The following is a 21,092-nucleotide window of genomic DNA, read 5'->3' as shown; positions in this document are numbered from 1 at the left end:
ACTTAAAGAATCAATACAGAATACCACAAAATGTTTAACCTCAACTAGTTTATTAAATAGACTAGCTTTTCAATAGTAATTCACATAAGTCATATACCACTAACGGATAAAAATTTTTTTTTTCACCAATTCTGGAATGTGAGAACCATATCAATGCAAGTACAATATGCAAGCATATTGTAAAAGCTGGGTTGTAACTAGAGAGGACTATGTATATTATATATATTACCTGTTTTATGTCAAAATCTTTTGGGGGATTAACCACACACCAAATAATGCAAGACATTTTCTTTAGATACTTATTCTTATTAAATCATAATGTAAACAGCTTTTAAAAAAATCCTAAAAGCCAAAGTTACTGCTTTATTATTGTGAGGAAATTAAAGACAACAGTTTAAAAAAGTCCCCCAACAAAGCAAAAAAATTAAGATTAGCCTGATGCAGTCATTTATTTCTCAATAATTTAGACATATATCATTGCTCAGAATTATAAGAGAATAGAATCATGAAGTCATAGCATTTTAAAGTTTAAAGCTATCTATTTGGGAGTGAGATTTTTTTATATTTTAAAAAGTATTAATGTACTCAGAGAATCATGTAAGTAGTAGTTATATTTTTAAATAAAACTTTCCTTTAGTCCTAAAAAGGATCAATGACACCACCATAAATTAACTTTTAATGAATCCTAATAATAGTAATCTTATTTTTCTGGTCTATTTTTAATCAGCTCTTAAATGTACCTCTTTAAGGTGGAGCTATTATTTTCCTATCTTCCTTAGTTGTTTTTGAAAATATCTCATTGATCTTCTGGGAAAAAAAGCTTTATTTCCTATGGTTTTAAAATGCAAAATAGATTATTTAATTTTAAGTACTCAATTTCTGTTTCAAAATGTTAATAAGCTTATCACTGAAAGTCTGACATGTTCTTGCATGAAAGGATTTTAGTAAATATGATTTTTAAAGCATTTCCGTGTACACTTCATTCCAGAGCCACTCCACAGCCCATGATTCATACTCACCACCACTTTCCCTCTGTGAGCTTTCACTGCTGCTCCAAACCATTGATTCGATTTAAACTCTATAGGTTCCTTGGTTCCATTAACTCTGATCTTTCTGTTGTCTGGCAAGGAGTACATCAATTGTTAATAACTTGTAAAATATGGCAGCCAATTAAAATATGTAATAATAAATTCATCCATTAAAAATACTTGAAAAACAGTTTTTATAGGTAGGAGCATTTCTCTTTGACTAAGTCTAAGCTTGACTTTCCATTTAGAACATTACCAATCAAATAAAAAGATGTATTTGAACATGACATTTCACCACTTAACTTAAAAGGAGCATTTTACAACATATTTTCATAGTACTATAAATCTGATGTGGATTCTGACATTCTCAAATCTATACTATTGTCATTGATTTGTACCAGATCAAAGACCAAACATTTATAACTGCTCTAAAGAATTTCTATTCTTTTCCAATAGTGAAACACATGGGGATGCCCCTAATAGGGGACGCACAAGTTTTCTCAGCATGGGTTAGCAGGAATCAACATGAAAGACTCCAAAAAACTTGGTTTTTAACTGATTAACATGTGTCCATGCAGCCACAGAAAATAACACCTCAACACAGTTTTATATACCCTTTGCAGATGTCAGCATGAAGGGGGCTGCCTGGGTAGAAACTCAACCCAGTTATAACACACTTCAAGTCTTAATAAAAAGCAGATATATTTTTTCCACTCTGGATTCCCTGCTAACATATTTCCCACATGGTTCTAACTGCATGGTTCTAACTGGAGCATCATCAGTAATAGCTAATGAATTCTGAAAGACATCTGTACTAGGATACCTTATTGGTATGTGTTTCCTTAGGTATGTTTTTCTTCCTTGACTTTATAATAAATGCATTACAAAATGAATTTTAAATTCCTATCAAATGAGGCCAAAATATACACACAATTAACCTTCTATAGAGTTTACATATAATTACAGACTTAAAAAAAGAATAAATCATATAAACTCAATTTTAACCTAAATTTTACATTTTGACATGTTAGTAGAAAATCATGAATTTCCTTCTTTAAAATGGTATGCAAGTTCTGGAAATACTTGCCCAAAATGCACACAATTGGCAAAGAATTAGAGGATCTTACAGATTACAGCATCAAATTAAAAATATAAACATTTCTATTTCCATCAGGAACCTTAAAAGATTGTAGAACTCGGAGTCAAAGGGTCTTGTCACCATTAACTGGATGATCCTGGGCAATTCATTTAACCTTTTGGAGTTTTTATTTCTGCTATAAAATGAGGTGAAGAATACCTTTCCCCTTTCTTCTTTCACAAGTGATCACAGAGTCATAAAGATCACATGAGATAAAGGAACACAAAAGTGCTATACAAGCTGAAAAGTCATATAATTAGAAACCTTGAAACTCAATCTAAGTCTAAGAATTGGAAAGGACCTCATAGACATGCAAGTATAATGTGTTATTATTAGTGATTGGTGGTTCTTAGCAATGAAATTAGTGACACCTCAGAAGATAGTCAATGTGGCTTAGACTAAGCCCAAGGCGAATGTGCTAATAGGGGCTTGGAGATTTTGAAACTACTAAAAATAAATGTAAAGAAGGCCAGAACCTCAGAAATTCAAGTATACTTACAGGAGATCCCAAAAGAATTTAAGAAGAGTAGGATGCTGGGAGGAAGAAAATGGATTACAGGGAAAGACAGAAGCCAGTTCCAAATCAGGCCTCATTTTGCTAGAGAAAGAAATCCCTTAGGAATCTCTGAGGCATCTTTTCTGCTATTATAAGGTTAAACTGTATAACTTGATTCAAACTATAAATTGGGGTAATTTTTCAGCAACAAATTTCTTCTGGACCTATGGCCCTGAACATGCATTGCAGGGAAGCAGAAATAAAATAGCCTGTTATTTCATGAAGAAATTTTCATCCTCAAAGTAAAATAGTTGACACTTATCACCTAGCAGTTGGCAAATAATAATATTCACTGTTTTCAAGATAATAACTTGATGCAGCACTTTGGAAGGACCATTTGGCAACATACATCAAAAACTTAAATATAGCCACATGCTCTGGGAACCTTGCAGTAAGTCACAGAATGCATGCCACCCAGCCAGAGTTGTGCCACCCAGGCTGTAGGCTCTGGGACCCTGGCCAGCCAGGCTGCAGACTCCTGGACCCTCGTAGCGAATCCCAGAGTGCACACCACCCTGGAAGAGGGCTCCTGGACCCACATAGAGAGTTGCAGAGTGCACATCACCTGGCCAAGGGCTTCAGAACCCTGCAGTGAGTCACAGAGTTGCACGCCATCCCACTGTGGGTTCTGGGACCCAGCAATGAGTCACACCCAGGTCATGAGATCTGGGGCCCCACAATGACTTGCATGCCAGTGGGACCTTGCAGGCAACCCTTACCATGAGAGCCAGGACCCTGACACATCCACAACAACTTACATGATGAGGTTGGAGGTGAGCCACATAGTCAGACAACCTGCGAGAAGACTCCATCTACAAAGGGGACAATAACATTGAAAACCCAAATACATCAGAAAAACCTAAATAATTCAAATGTGGGGCTTTCCTAAAACACCCAGCTCAGGAAATCTAAGAGACTGCACCATCTGGCTGCACAAAACACCTACCACATAGGACCATCCCCCAAAAATCTGGGTGGCAGAGCACTTTGATCTAAGACATAGAAACAAATACAAAGGGACAGCAAAAATTGGGAGACAAAGAAACAACCCCTAAGGGAAAGGGGAGGAATCACCAGAAAAGGAACTGAATGAAATGGAGGCAAGTAATTTGTAAAAGAAAGAATTCAGAGTAATAATTACAAGAATGCTCAAACCTCTGAATGAGAATTACTTACAATTCAATGAGAATTATAAGGAGCTGAGAAATATGTCAACATGAGTAAGAATTAAGAGGGAATGAAGAATGACATAGCTGCAATAGAGAAAACAATGGAAGGTCAACAGTAGACTAGAAGAAGCTGAGGACTGAATCAGCAGGTTAGAAGACAAGGTAGAAAACCCCAAGTAGAGCAGCAAATGGAAAAAAAAAATTAAAAAGCAGGAGGAGATTCTAAGGGAGCTTTGGGACAACATGAAATGAAACAATATACACATAATAGGGGTGCCAGAAGGAGAGGAAGCTGAGCAAGGAATAGAAAACCTGATTGGAGAAATACTGACAGAAAATTTCCCTGACTTGGGGAAGAAAAAAGTCACACAAATCTAAGAAGCACAGAGTCCCAATAAAGATGAACCCAAAAAGACCTACACCAAGACACAACATAATTAAATTGTCAAACGTAAAAGACAAATAAAGAATCTTAAAAGCTGCAAAAGAGAGACAGAAAGTGACCTACAAGGGATCTTCCATTAGTCTATCGAATGATTTCTCAACAAAAACACATCAGGGCACAAGGGAAGGGCATGAAGTATACAAAGTGATGAAAATCAAGGAACTAAATCCAAGAATACTCTATCCAGCAAGGCTATCATTCAAAATTGAAGGTGAAATCAGGAGCTTCACAGACAAAAAAAAAAAAAAAAAAAAAAAAAAAAAAAAGGCTAAGGGAGTTCATTGCCACCAAACCAGCAATGCAAGAAATGCTAAAGGGACTGTTGTAGAAAAAAGAAATAGAAAAGGAGTAAGGAATATGGGCATAAAGAATAAAAAATGGCAACAAACAAGTACCTATCAATAAAAACCTTAAATGTAAATGGATTAAATAGCTGAGTAGATAAGAAAGGATAACCCATATATATGCTGTATACAATAGACCCACCTCAGAACAAAGGACTCACACAGACTAATAGTGAAGGGATGGAAAAAAATTTTCAGGCAAATGGAAATGAAAAAAAAAAGCTGGGGTAGCAATACATATATCTGACAAAAATAAACATCAAAGTGAAGGCCATAACAAGAAAGAAGGTGGGTCACTTCATAATACTAAAGGGAGCAATTCAACAAAAGGATATAACTCTGGTAAACAAATATGCACCCAATACAGGAGCACCCAAATACATAAAAAAAAAACTTCTGGAAGATATCAAGGGAGAGATAGACAGCAACACAACTATAGTAGGGGACTTTAATACCCCCATTGAAACCACTGGATAAATGCTCTAAACAAAAAATAAAAGAAATAGCAATCTTAAATGATTCACTAGATCAGATGGAACTGACATCATCAGAACATTTCACCCCAAAGCTACAGAATATACATTCTTCTCAAGTGCACATGGGATATTTTCAAAGATAGACCACATATTGGGACACAGGCAAAGTCTCTTCAAATTCAAGAAGATAGAAATCATATCAAGCATCTTCTCAGATCATAATGGCACAAAACTAGAAATCAACTACAATAAGAACAATGAACAAAATCAAACACTTGGAGGCTGAATAGCATACTATTAAACAATGACTGGGTTACCAAAGAGATCAAAGAAGAAATAAAATCATCCTGGAAACAAATGACAATGAAAACACAACCATCCAAAATCTATGGGACACAGTGAAAGCAGTCCTGAGAGGGAAGTTCATAGCTCTACAGGCTTACCTCAAAAAAAAAAAAAAAGAAAGGAAGAGAAAGAAAGAAAGAAAGAAAGAAAGAAAGAAAGAAAGAAAGAAAGAAAGGAAGGAAGGAAGGAAGGAAGGAAGGAAGGAAGGAAGGAAGGAAGGAAGGAAGGAAGGAAGGAGAAAGAAAGAGTGATAATAAATTATCTAACCCTGCAGCTTAAAGAATTAGAAAGAGAGAAACAATAAAAGCCCAAAGTAAGCAGAAGGAAGGAAATAATAAAGATCAGAGGGGAAATAAATGACAGAGACAAAAAACAAAACAAAACAAAAAAAAAACAGATCAATAAAACCAAGAGCTGGTTCTTTGAAAGGATAAACAAGATTGATGACCCTCTAGCCAGGCTCACCAAGAAACAAAGAGAGAGGACCCAAATAAAATCAGAAATGAAAGAGGTGAAGTAACAACTGACCCCACAGATACAAAGGACTGTATAAAAACTACTACGAACAACTCCTCTTTAACAAACTGGACAACCTGGATGAAATGGGCATATTCCTAGAAAAATACAATCTTCTAAAATTCTATCAGGAAGAATAAAAAAAAAACACCTGAATTGGCCAATAACTACCAATGAAATTGAAACAGTAATCAAAAAACTTCCAGCAAACAAAAGCCCTGGTCCTGACGGCTTCATAGAGGAATTTTACCAGACATTAAAAGAACTAAAACCTATCCTCCTCAGACTATTCAAAAAAATTCAAGAGGAATTTTTATGAATAGCTCTTTTTAGGAAGCAAGCTTTACCCTAATCCCAAAACCGGATAAAGACACCACAAAGAAAGAGAATTACAGGCCAATATCCCCGATGAACATAGATGCTAAAATCCTCAACAAAATTCTAGCAAATTGGATCCAGCATTACATTAGAAAGATCATAACCATGACCAAGTGGGATTTATTCTGGGAGGCAAGGATGGTACAGTATCTGCAAATCAATAAACGTGATACATCACATAAACAAACTGAGACAAAAATCACATAATCACATCAATTGCTGCAGAAAAAGCATTTGACAAAATCCAACACCCTTTCTTGATAAAAACACTCAAGAAAGTGGGAATAGAGGGGTCATACATCAACATAATAAAAGCCTTATATGACAAACCTACAGCCAACATCATACTCAATGGGCAAAAATTAAAACCATTTCCCCTAAGAACAGGAACAAGACAGGGATGCCCACTTTCACCACTTCTGTTCGAAGTAATACTGGAAGTGCTAGCCATACTGATCAGACAAGAAGAAAAAATAAAAGGCATCCAAATTGGAAAAGAAGTAGTAAAACTGTCATTATTCAGAGATGACATGATATTGTACATAGTAAACCCTAAAGACTCCATCAAAAAAGTACTAGACATTATAAAGGAATTTGGCAATGTAGCAGGATAAAAAACTAACACCCAGAAATCTATGGCTTTTTTTATACACCATGCAGTGGGCTCTCTTGTTATTTTGTTTTGTTTTTGCTGTACAAAAGCTTTTTATTTTGATGTAGTCCCATTTGTTTATTTACTCCTTCATTTCCATTGTCCTAGGAGATGTATCAGTAAACATATTGCTACGAGAGATGTCTGAGATTTTGCTGCCAATGGTTTCTTCTAGGATTTTTATGGTTTTTGTGTCTTACGTTTAAGTCCTTTATCCATTTTGAGTTTATTCTTGTGTATAGTGGTCTAGTTTCAGTTTTTTGCATGTATCTGTCTAATTTTCCCAGCACCATTTATTGAAGAGACTATCTTTTTTTTTTAAGGCACAAATTAAGTATTTATTTATTTTTCTTTTATTTTTTTTAAATAAATCTTTATTGTTCAGATTATTACAGATGTTCCTTATTTTTTCCCCCATAGCTCCCCTCCACCTGATTCCCCCCCCCCCACCAGATGCCTTTACCCCCCGCTACCATAAGTTTAAGATTTTTGTCCAATCTCTTCCCGCACCCCTCACACCCACTTCCTCCCGAGAATTGTCAGTCCACTCCCTTTCTGTGCCCCTGATTCTATTATATTCACCAGTTTATTCTGTTCATCAGATTTTTTATTCACTTGATTTTTTGATTCACTTGTTGATAGATATGTATATGTTGTCACTTTATTGTTCATAATTTTTATCTTTACCTTTTTCTTCTTCTTAAATACCCTTCAGCATTTCATATAATCCTGGTTTGGTGGTGATGAACTCTTTTAGTTTTTTCTTCTCTGTGAAGCTCTTTATCTGACCTTCAATACTAAATGATAGCTTTGCTGGATAGAGTAATCTTGGTTGTAGGTTCTTGCTGTTCATCACTTTGAATATTTCTTGCCACACCCTTCTGGCCTGCATAGTTTCTGTTGAGAAATCAGCTGACAGTCGTATGGGTACTACCTTGTAGGTAATTAACTGTTTTACTGTTGCTGCTTTCAAGATTCTCTCTTTGTCTTTTGCCCTTGGCATTTTAATTTGATGTGTCTTGGTGTGGTCCTCTTTGGATTCCTCTTGTTTGGGATTCTCTGCACTTCTGTACTTATAAGTCTATTTCTTCCATTATAGACACAGCAGGTCCTCACAGCCAACTGGCCTGGAGGTCAATTCCTCCCAGTGTACCAAGAGCAATCAAGGCTTAACTACAACAAGACTGTGCACACAGCCCACAAAGGGGTGCACCAAGAGTGTCCACCTCAGGTGATTGGGGAGGCTGAGCCACTGGACCCTATAGGTCACCTACCACAGAAAACCACTCCATCAACACAGGGAAGCAGCAAAATGCGGAGACAAACATGTCACGAATGAAAGAAATAGAGGAAAGCAAACTACTGGATATAGAGTTCAAAACCACAGTTATAAGGTTACTCAAGAATCTTCTAGAAAACTCTGAGGAACTTAGTGAGACCTTTAAGGATCTTAATGAGAATGCCAAAAAAAAAAAATGGAAAAGGACCAGTCAGAAATTAAGCATACACTGTCTGAAATAAAGAATAATATACAGAAATTCAACAGTAGACTAGAGGACCCCAAGAATCAAACCAACGATTTGAAATATGAGGAAGCAAAAAACACCCAACCAGAAAAACAAAAAGAAAAAAGAATCCAAAAATATGAAGATAGTGTAAGGAGCCTCTGGGACAACTTCAAGCATACCAACATCCAAATTATGGGGTTGCCAGAAGAAGAGAGAGAGCAAAATATTGAAAACCTATTTGAAGAAATAATGACAGAAAACTTTCCCTTCCTGGTGAAAGAAATAGACTAATTCTAACTAGCACCTATACTTCTCAAACTATTCCAAAAAATTCAAGAGCAGGGAAGACTCCCAACCTCTTTTTATAAGACCAGCATTACCCTAATTCCAAAACCAGATATGGACACTACAAAGAAAGAAAATTATAGGCCAATATCACTGATGAACATAGATGCTAAAATCCTCAACAATATATTAGCAAACTGGGTCCAGCAATACCAGGTACATTAAAAACATCACATACCATGATCAGATGGGATTTATTCTGGGGATGCAAGATGGGTATAATATTCACAAATCAATAAATGTGATACACCACATAAACAAAATGAAGGATAAAAAAACACATAATCAGAAAAAAGCATTTTATAAAATCCAGCACCCATTTATGATTAAACTCTCAACAAAGACCATACCTCAACATAATAAAGACCATAAAGGACAAACCCACAACCAACATCATACTCAGGGGTCAAAAACTACAAGTGCTTCCCTTAAGACTGGGAACAAGACAGATGTCTGCTTTTACCACTCTTATTCAACATAGTGCTGGAAGTCCTAGCCACAAGCAATCAGACAAGAAGAAGAAATAAAAGACATTCAAATTGAAAAGGAGGAAGTAAAAATGTCACTACTAGCCAGTGACATGATACTGCATATAGAGAACACTAAAGATTCCACCAAAAAACTACTACAACTTATAAATGAATTCAGCAAAGTATTAGGATGCAAAATAAATATCCAGAAATCAGTTGCATTTTTGTGTACCAATAATCATGCTACCTGGTATCAAACTATACTATAAGGCCTGAGTAATCAAAAGCATGGTACTGGCATAAAAACAGACATATAGATCAATGGAACAGAATAGAGAGCCAAAAAATACACCCATAATTTCAGAGTCAATTAACATTTGACAAAGGAGGCAAAAACATACAATGGGGTAAAGATAGTCTGTTCAATAAATGGTGTTGGAAAAATTGGACAGATAAGTGGGGGAAAAAATGAAACTAGACCACCTTCTCACACTGTACACATGAATAAACTCAAAATGGATTAAATACTTAAATGTTAGACTCATGACCATAAATATCCTAGAAGAAAACATCGGCAGTAAAATCTCAGACATTTCTCACAGCAATATTTTTTTTCTGATATGTCACCTCAGGCAAAGAAAACAAAAGAAAAAATAAACAAATTGGACTACATCAAACTAAAAAGTTTTTGCACAGCAAAGGAAACCATCAACAAAATGAAAAGATAACCTAATGCATGGGAGGACATATTAGTCCATACATCTGATAAGGGTTTAATATCATCCTATATAATAAAGAGGAAATATGCAAATTGACTGTCACACCCTCACACAGATGGCCACCCCATGTGGTCACAAGATGGCTGCCACAAGATGGCCGGCAGGGGAGGGCAGTTGTGGACAATCAGGCCAGCAGGTGAGGACAGTTAGGGGCGACCAGGCCAGCAGGGGAAGGCAGTTGGGGGCAACTGGGCCTGCAAGGGAGGGCAGTTGGGAGCAATCGGGCAGGCAGGGGAGCAGTTAGACATCGATCAGGTTGGCAGGGGAGTGGTTAGGGGGGTGATCAGGCTGGCAAGCAGAAGCGGTTAAGGGCAATCAGGAAGGCAGGCAGGCAAGCGGTTGGGAGCCAGCAGTCCCGGATTGTGAGAGGGATGTCCCCTGAGGGGTCCCAGATTGGAGAGGGTGCAGGCTGGGCTGAGGGACAGCCCCCCCCCCCCCCCCAGTGCACAAATTTTGTGCACCAGGCATCTAGTAAATTTATAAGGAATTTATAAAACTCGACACCCCAAAACAAATAAACAATCCAATTAAGAAATGAGCAAAAGACCTGAATAGACACTTCTTCAAATAAGACATATAGATGGCCAATAGACATATGGAAAGATGCTCAACATCCCTAATCATCAGAGAAATGCCAACTAAAACCACAATAAGATATCAGAATGGCTACCATCTTAATAATAAAAGCCCAGGATTGTAACGACTGCTCATGACCAAACGCAGACCATCTGGAAGTCAGTGCTGGGTTGCCCTGCTGCAGCCTGGTGACCCAGAACTGACTGCCCAGGTGGCTGAGACCAAGAAAGTGAGTCAGGGTCTGATCTGGGGCCTCAGTGGAAGCTGTTGATCAGTGTACTTACCTCTCTCTCTCTCTCCCTCTTTCTTTCTGAGCTTCACCAGCAGCTGGGCTTTTCTTTCTCTCCCAGCCTCACAGGGCTGCTGTTAAGCCCCGCCTCTTTGATCAGGCCCAGAGATAGGCCTGGAGATACTGACTGGCATAGGAACCGACCAATCAGAACCAAGTCTGGGTGCTGTGGGGAGCCAATGGCCGCCTAGAAGGCGGAGCTTCTGATGCTGACTGGCATTGAAAACAACCAATCAGAACCAAATCTGGGTGCTGTGGGGAGCCAATGGCTGCCTAGGAGGCAGAGCTTTTGACACTAGCATAGGAACTGACCAATCAGAACCGAATTGGCCAGCATAGGGCTGTTGGGGGCAACATCAGGCCTTCAGGGGAGGGCCATTGGGGGCAAGATAATGCCAGCATGGAAGGGCAGTTAGGGACGATTAGGCTGGCAGGGGAGGGCAGTTAGGGGTGATCAGGCTGTCAGGCAGAGGCAGTTAGGGGCAATCAGGTAGGCAGGCAGGTGAGCAGTTAGGAGCCAGTGGTCCCAGACTGTGAGAGGGATATCTGACTGCAGATATCCCTGAGATCAGGCCTAAAATGGCAGTCGGACATCCCGCAAGGGGTTCCAAATTGGAGAGGGTGCAGGTTGAGTTGAGGGAACCCCCTCCTCCATGCACGAATTTCATGCACTGGGCCTCTAGTTAATAAATAAACAAACAACAAATGTTGGTGAGGATGTGGAGAAAAGGGAACCCTAGTACACTGCTGGTAGGAATGCAGACTGGTGTAGCCACTATGGAAAGCAGTATGGAGTTTCTTCAAAAAATTAAAAATGGAACTTCCTTATGATCCAGCAATTCCATTTCTGGGAATATATCAAAAGAAACCTGAAACACTAATTTGAAATAATATATGCACCCCTATATTCATTTTAGCATCATTTACAATAGCCAAGATTTGGAAGCAGCTCAAGTGCCCATCAGTAGATGAGTGGATAAAAAAAAGCAGTGGTACATTTACACAATGGAATATGACTTGATCACATAAAAGAAGAAAATTTTACCTTTTGTGACAGCATGCATGAACCTGGAGAGTATTATGGTAAGTGAAATAAGCCAATCAGAGAAAGACAAGTACCATATGATTTCACTTGTATGTTGAATCTAATGAACAAAATACACTAACAAAGTGGAAACAGACTCATGGATACAGAGAACAGACTGACAGCTGTTGGGGTAGGGGAGGGGGCCTTGGGGTTGGGTGACAAGGGTGAAGGGATTAAGCAAAGAAAAGAAAGATTCATGGACACAGACAACAGGTGATTGCCAAAGGGAAATGGGTGTCGGGGGAGGGAGAAGGAGGTAAAGGGGAGATAAAAGGTGATGGAAGGACACTTGACTTGGGGTGGTAAACACACAATACAATATACAGATGCTGTATTGTAGAACTGTATACCTGAAACATGTATAATTTTATTAATCAATGTCACCCCAATACATTCAATTAAAAAAATGTTAAGTATGGAAAAGTACAAGGATTTAATATGACAAACACGAATTGATAATTTTTAAGTTTTTTCACATTTATAAACAATACAGAACCCCTTGACATCTAACCTCAGTTTGAATCATCTCTTCTTCTCCTCCAGTCATAGCCACCATCATGAATTAGATGTGTATACTTCTGACCATTTACAAAATAATGTCCATGAACAATATAGAACAAGGGTCTGCGAGTTTTTCTGCAAAGAATTGGTAATAAATGTCTTAAGCTTTGCAGTCTCTATGGTCTTTGTTAACTCAGCTCCTTATGCCCCTGTTGTTTTTTTTTGTTTTGTTTTTTTTAAAAGCAGCTCACAGATAGCATGTAGAAGAAAGGGCTTGGCTGTGTTCCAATAAAACTTTATTTACAGACACAGAAATGTGAGTTTCATATAATTTTCATGTGTCATTAAATATCACTCATTTAAAATGTTTTCCATGTATTTAAAAATGTAAAAAAACACTCTTAGCTTATAGGCCATACAAAAACAGGTGGTGGATCAGATTTTAGTTGTAGTTTGCCAACAATTGATTATTATTGAGTACTAGAGGCCCAGTGCATGAAATCGTGCATGGGTGGGGTTCCTGGCCATTGATCAGAGCTGATCGGGCCCATCTTGCCCAGTCCTGATTGGGGCCGATGGGAGGCCAGCTGGGGAGGGACCGCAGGAGGGCTCCAGGGCATATCCGGCCCTCTCACCCAGTCCCAATCGGCTGGACCCCAGCAGCAAATTAACCTACAGGTCGGAGCATCTGCCTCCTGGTGGTAGGTGCTCGTCATAGTGACTGGTCGAATGGTCCACCAAACAGTCTACCGATCGGTCAAACACTTAGCATATTTCGTTTTTATTATATAGGATTCTTTTGTGTATTCTTTTTAACCTAAGAAATGGTATTATGCTATTTGTATGTAGTCTATACGTGGGTTTGACATTTAATTTTATGTTTGTTGAAAGATATCCATGTTTCTGTAGATAAATAGAAAGATAGATGATAGATAGATAGATAGATAGATTAGATAGATAGATGATAGATGGATGATAGATAGATAGATGATAGGTACATGATAGATACATGATAGATAAATGATAGATAGATAGATCTAGCTCATTCTTTTTAACCTCTATATAGAATTGTATCTCATTGAATAGCCACCTACATTTTATTTATCCATTCCATTTACATATGAACATTTAGGGTTTTTTTATTTTTTCCACTAAAACAAACATGTGCCCTTATATCCCCCTCCATCTATAGAAACACAAGTTTCCTTCTGACAGGGGACTAGCAATGACATTGCTGGGCCATGGAGAATTATCATATGCATTTTATCATATATGCCAACTGATCTCCAAAGTAGCTGCACTCTCCATGCGCACTAGCAGTGCACAAGAGAGGGTCCTCATCTCATTGTTGTAGAATTTCTAAGTTTTTGCCAATCAGATGACTATCAAATGGTACCTCATTTTGTTCTGTTTTCATTTGCATTTCCCTGGTTATTAGTATGGCTGATTGTGTGTGTGTGTGTGTGGGTGGGTGTGCGCGCGTGCGCGTGCGCATGTGCGTGCGTGCGTGCGTGTGTGTGTTTAGAGATCTTCTAATCTAAAGGTCCTCTCTGGCCTGATTATTTTTTTATGCTTAAGTACCATACACTTTTTTCTTCTGTTAACTGCTAGTTCACAGTCTTTGTTCATCTTCTTGTTTAGTTATTAGTTTTATCAATAAGTAAGAATTCAACATATTGTATTGATTATTTTTCCCACATACATGTTGCCAATATCTTCTCCCAATGTTTGTTAATCTTTTAACTTCATTTATGGGGATTGTTGTCCATCTAGCATTAATTTTATATATAATGTGGCATAGATACCTCACTTTCAACATGAAAGGCCAATAGTCCCAACACCACTTATTGAACAATCCATCTTTCTTTTTTCTCAGAAAGTTGTAATTCCAATTCCACCCTTGTAATAATACCTCGCAACACACATCTGTAATACTTTCAACAATAAAGCTAAATTTAAAAAACAACAACATCCCAACACAGCCCAAGGGGCCCAACATGATCTGGCCCCTGCCTGCCTCCCACTCTCTTATGCTCATTAAGCTTCAGAAACATGGACTTTCTTGAACACACCCAGGGTTTCTGTCTCCTCTTTGAGTTTATTCTTCCCACTGTCTGAAATACTCTTTCCACGGTTTCTGGTGTCTTCTCATTACTCATGTTTCAGCTCAAATGCCACTTCCTCAGAGACACCTTCCCTGCCTTTGGCATCCAGTCTCCCATCATTCTTTTTTTTTTTCTTTCAGCCAAATGCTTTATTATACAACAATGGCATTACATAAAATTGTTCAACTTTTTTTTTTTGCTTTCAACACTTTTTTATATTAGTGTCAGGTGTACAGCACAGCATATGCTTCTTCTCTTCATGGCACCTATCCTATTTAAGATTATCTTACTTCTTCGTCTGCATTCTTATTAACTGTCTCTCCCCTTCAGAATATACATAAATCCAGAAACACTCTCTGCTTTGCCTCTGCATTTCCCATTCCTAGAACAGTGCCTCCCCCACAGCAGGCTCTCCACAAGTGTTTGTTGAATGAACAACCAAGCTCCCACCTATTCATTCAGAAGTTTGTTCATGACATTGTTCAATATGATCCCACTTTTCTTTAGAAATCAAATGTTCTGTGTATGGATGTGTGTACATGCCTAGACACTATACTGTTAATGACAGTTATCTTGAAGGCAGGAGTGTCCATGCTTCAGTGGTTTTTTAAATTTCCTTTTCAGATATTTCTGTTTTGTTTGAGTTTTTACAGGGAGTATTATTACATCTATGATCTGAAAAGAGAAAATCTATGATAAAATCAAGACTTGTAGGCCAACCTGAGAAATGGAGATGGGTGGTAGCAATAAAATGGATTCAGCTTATCCTGAATTTCTGGGCTTTGAAGGCACCTCTCCTAAATTGGCAACTTTGGTCTCTGGGCAAATGAGGTACGAAGCCCAGCATGTGGTGAGCCTGCTAACTTCGGGTTCTTTTTTCATGGAAGTACTCATTTCCTAGCAGAAGTGAGGGACTGTAGAATGTGGTGCACACATGGGCAGCAAGCAGATTTTTCTAATCTTTTAGCTCAGTAAAATGGGAGGAATTACGAGAAGTGAAGATAGATCACCATGGGAGAGAAAAGAGAAAAGCTGAAACTGACACAGGTGTGACCAAACATTTTGGCAGATGGGACGATTTTTGAAAACTATTTATAAAGTCCTCGACCTCACACTGGAAAACAGTAAGTTTCCCTATAACCTTCAGTCATCACATCACTTCAAGTCTGTCTCCTTAGGGCTGTTCTCAAAGCCCTGGCAGGAGCTGTCCAGACATTTTTAATCAGAAAAAAGGGAAAAGAAATCTTTAAACTTTTGTTTATAATCTTTCCCATGGTCAACTAATGCTGTAAAAGTTTCATTTAAATTGAAACTCTGTATCTGAGAATAGGGAATACTGGCATTTAAAATTCAAAATAAAATAGCTGTGACCAGAGAACTGCTTGTCTAAAAGAAACAAAACCAAGAAAAGAAGTTGAATTGATTTTTGTGTCCCAGAATATTAAACTTCCAAATGTCTGACTCTCAAGACCCTAAAACCACTACTAAAAACCATTAAATAACACCTCTAGCCTTGATGTTCTTGATCATCTTATTGTGAATTTTCAAGTATTTAAGGAAATACCGTAAATTCATTTTTCCATATAATGTTCAAGAAATATGTAATTTTTTCAGTTTATTGAGATATAATTGACATACAGCATTGTATACATTGAAGATGTACAGTATATATAATGATTTGACTTATATTATCATAAAATGATTGCCACTATAAATTTAGTTAACATCCATGATCTCATATCAATAGCAAAAAAGAGAAAAAAATATTTTCCTGATGATGACACTCTTAGTATCTACTCTCTTAACAACTTTCTTATACACCATACAGCAGTGTTAGCTAGAGTCATCATGCTGTATATTACCTCCATAGAACTTATTTATATTATAACTGGAACTCTGTACCTTTTCACCACCTTCATCAATTCGCCCACTCCCCACTCCCAATCCCTGCCTCTGGTAAACACAGATCTGAATCCTTTTTCTTTGAGGTGTTTTTTTTAGTATTATTCTACATATAAGAGAAATAATACACTGCTTGTCTTTCTCTGTCTTATTTTTTTCACTTAACATAATGTCCTTAAGGTTCATCCATGTTGTTGCAAATGACTAGGATTCCTCCTTTTTAATGGCTTAATAGTATTCCTGTGTGTGTGTGTGTGTGTGTTTATCATCTTTATCCATTCATCCATCAATGGACAAAAGTGTGTTATTCTGATAAATACTGAAAATTATTTTTATACCACACACACACACACACACACACACACACACTCACACTAGGGGCCCAGTGCACGAATTCGTGCACCTTGAAAGGAACTGTGGGCTGTGAGGCTGTGGTGGGCACAGGGGCGGGTCTTGGCCCATCCTCCACACCCCCACCTGACCCCTCCTGCCATGGCCCCCAGTCCCCTGTCTGCCAGCAGCCCCACTCCTGCTGCCACCACTCCCACATGCTGACAGCACCAGCCCCACTCACACCCTCTGACAGTGCGGAATGATTAGGGCTGGCGCCAGCAGTGGGTGCAAGTGGGGCCGGCACTGGCAGCAGGTGCAAGCATCTGGCAGGACCACAGTGTGCAGGAACAAAGAATTTTCAGTAACCACCAGAGGCTCGCCCCAATGACAGTGACCAGTGCCCCGCCTTGGTCTGGCACCCCCTCTCACCTGCTCCACCATCCGGCCACGGCCAATGCTCGCCATGTTCCACTCTCTGCCACCTGCTGCCAATGCCCAGCATGTTCTGTGTGTGCCCCCTGGTGGTCAACGCACGTCATAGCGACTGGTTGTTTGGTTGTCCCGCCATTCGGTCTATTTGCATATTAGGGTTTTATATATATAGACATATATGTATACTATATAAAAATATGTGTGTGCATGCACACATGCGCACATGTGTGTGTGCGTGCACACACACACATACACACACTAATTTTCCTGTCTATACCTAGTAGATCAAATCTAAATACCCTACCCTCCACAATGTAGGTTCAAGACCCCACACTTGATCTTCAGGTATGGGCTTTCCTTCCATCCAGGTAACTTCCTCTCTGTTCTCTATTGAGTCTCCCTCCCAGACTTCATATATGACATTTCTCTTGCAAAATTCTATTTCCTTGGAATTCCATTAGTTGTTTCCCAACTAATCCAAATCACTTTCTTAAAAACCTGTTTTAAGATGTAGAGTCCAAAACTATTTTCTTTTTCAAATTAAAAATCATTCAGATTATTGTTTTTAAAAATTCAAACTAATGCTTGCTGGTGTGGCTCAGTTGGTTGAGCATTGTCTCATATACCAAAAGGGCCCTCGTTGAATTCCTGGTCATGGTGCATGCCCAGGTTGGGGGTTTGCTCCCCAGTTGAGGTGTTTTCAGGAGGCAATTGTTCAATGTTTCTCTCTCACATTGATGTTTCTCTCTCTCTCTCCATCTCCCTCTCCCTTCATTTCTCTCTAAAATCAATAAAAACATTTTTAAAAATTCAAACAAGATAAAGTAAAAAAACATGTATAAAGAATTATATGAAAAAAAGAATTATTTTTAAAAAAAGAGGTAGTAAGTGAATGCTCATTGGAATCCTATTCCATGGACACAGTCACTGTTGAGTTTGGTAAACCCATCCAGCCATTCAGAGTTTAAGAGGATTCAAGATCATTTCTGAAAATCATGAAACTTTTATTTTAAATTTAAAATAATCACTATTTTAAATTTTGCATATCACTATCTAAATGTTAGGTTCCAAATAACTAATAACATTAAATTAGCTGAATGTATGTTTTAGAGTTCTAATAATAATATTCATAAATATGGGTTTGGGATGGCAATAGTCAATAATGTATTACACTTTTATTATATAACTAGAGACCCGGTGCATGACATTCATGCACTGGAGGGGGTGGTCCTCAGCCCGGCCTGCACCCTTTCGCAGTCTGGGACCCCCAAGGGGTTCTTAGTGCTGCCGTGGAGGCAAGAGAGGCTCCTGCCACCGCCGCTGCACTCCCCAGCCCTGAGCCCAGCTTCTGGCTGAGCAGTGCTCCCTCTGTGAGAGCACTGACCACCAGGGGGCAGCTTCTGCATTGAGCGTTTGCCCCCTAGTGGTCAGTGCGCATCATAGAGACTGGTCGTTCCACTGTTCAGTCAATTTGCATATTAGCCTTTTATTATATAGGATTTTCCTGATCTAAATGAGAATATAAATTTTCTGTCCCAATTATTTCCACATCTATATCATCTTCCCAAGAATAGAGACCACGTTTCCAACTTCCTGTATTTAATAACAAATTGTGCCTAGCCAGTATTATTCAGACCTTTGCTTAGTAATAAATATGAATGAGTTTCCTACATCATATAATAAATATCATTTTAAATATTTTTCATATGTAAGTTGGCTCAGGTTGTATGTAAGGTTTGTTCTGGGAATATGTATGGATTTTTGTTGTTAAGATACAAGTGACTTTTTGAGTGGGTGTTCTGCTCACTTATATGTTGAAGCTAGAGGAGCAAATTTTATGAAATGAAAAAATCACCTCTCCAAAGGGAAATGACAAGCCATCTATGGCAGATCAGATTAAAAACAAAACAAATAGAACAAAACAAGAGCTCCCTTAGCATGACACAAAAATCTGAAAGGCAGAGCTGGTTACTTCTTCTGCACATCTAAAACCTTCTTCACTTAGACCTTAACTTAGACCTCATCTGCTACAAGGCACTGTACTCATATACACTGGCTAAGACAGTTTTCTTTCTCATCTCACCCACCCTTGAGACAGACACATGTTCAAACACACATACACACACTCAGACGCACATACTCAGGCACATGCTCAGACACACATTCACCTGCACGCATGCACACATATATCACTCTTTAACTCTGACCTTTAATGATATGCTCTCTGCAAAGCTGTTCCTGATACACAAAGAGCCCCACCCCCCCCCTTTAGTCCTGCATAGGAGCTCTTCTTCTGCACATCTAAAACTTTCTTCACTTTCTGCTGTCACAGCACCTACCCCTAAATTAGAACTGGCAGACACTAATCTCCTCATCCATTGGACTTGAATGTTGTGGGTTCAGAGAGTATGTCCGTCTTGTTCCCTAATGGCAGTCCCATTAACCAAGCCAGTAGGTTGGAACACATCCTTGACAATCGCCAATCCTACTGTCCCAAATTCCACTCAGAAATCAATGCCTATGTGTTCTCCCTTCTAACGGTCTCTCAAGTCCATCTACTTCTATCCATCCATGTTGCCACTTCCCTGGTTGTGACCACCATTTCTTGAAGCCTCCGTTTCTGCAATGGCCTCCTAACTGGTTTTCCTTCCTCCAGGCTTGTGACCTTCAAATGCATTCTCTATCCTGAAACCAGAGTTCTTTCTAAAATGAAAGAATTCTGAAAACCAGGCTTATACCACCTTGACCTTGGCAGCAGCATCTCTTGTCATTCCCAGCCACAGTGATTTTCTTTCAGCTCCTTGAATTTTTATAGCATCTCTCATCCCTAGGTTTTTCTCACACTTGGAATAATGATCTGTGATCAAATATCTTGCTATAGATGTAGCTGGGGAAATGAGAAATCTCAATATGGCTTATATGTCACCTTCCAATTGGCAGGGGGACAGCATGCTTCTGTTTAGTGCCCAATAATTTATTTACTTGAAGAAGTAATGAAAACCTCTCAGCATGGGAATCTCAGGAAGCAGACTAAATGACATAAATCTCTTCAATATGACCTCAAAGCAATGCCTTTAAATACAGGATATGATTAGGTTTCAGGATGAAGTTTCTATAAACTTGCCTCCCAATAGCACTTGAAAATGGATTTACATTAGCTCCTGTTGTATGCTTGCATTTCCCTCAGGTTCTCACTCTGTTGCCAGACGATGTTGTAATAAAAAGGATCCCAATCATCATCTACCAAAATGGTTCATTTTGTGGTTAGAAAAATCACCATTCCCAATGTTACACAAAATAGGCAATTCAGAATTCAAACTTTCTGTGTCTGCAATGTATCCTTATGGAAGTTTAACACCCAAGATGGAACTGTAATCTGGGAGATCTTAAATTCCACCCAAATCAGGCAGAACCATACTATATGGTGAGCAGAGGCAAAATATATTCCTTCTGCACATAAATTCAGATTTATAATTCACATGGTTGCTATGCACTGCCTGTGACCCTGTTACTTCTCAATTTATTCTGCTACTATTTAAATGTTCTCCTTCTCCCAACCTTCTCTGCCTCCTCACTCTTAGCTGATAATATTGCTTCTTATTTCACTGAGAAAATGCAAGAAATAAAAAAAAAATAGTTTTCTTTGTTCTATCAACAAATGTGCCAACCTACCCAGAGTTGTCTCCTCACTCTGCCTTCTTTTGTTACTAAGAATGAA

General features: G+C 38.5%; 1 protein-coding gene across 1 annotated transcript in view; it reads right to left on the bottom strand.

Moving 5' to 3' along the window:
* ITGA8 (integrin subunit alpha 8) overlaps positions 1–21,092 on the bottom strand; it is a 216,396-nt gene that overhangs the window by 176,351 nt on the left and 18,953 nt on the right. The window contains exon 3 of the mRNA XM_080672065.1: positions 1,020–1,120. Coding sequence (XP_080528191.1) covers positions 1,020–1,120 — 101 coding nt within the window. The remainder of the gene's footprint in view (positions 1–1,019; positions 1,121–21,092) is intronic.

This window comes from Plecotus auritus (genome assembly GCF_963455305.1).
Source record: "Plecotus auritus genome assembly, chromosome: 1".
NCBI classification, from domain to species: domain Eukaryota; kingdom Metazoa; phylum Chordata; class Mammalia; order Chiroptera; family Vespertilionidae; genus Plecotus; species Plecotus auritus.
This window is presented reverse-complemented; position numbering and strand designations above follow the sequence as displayed.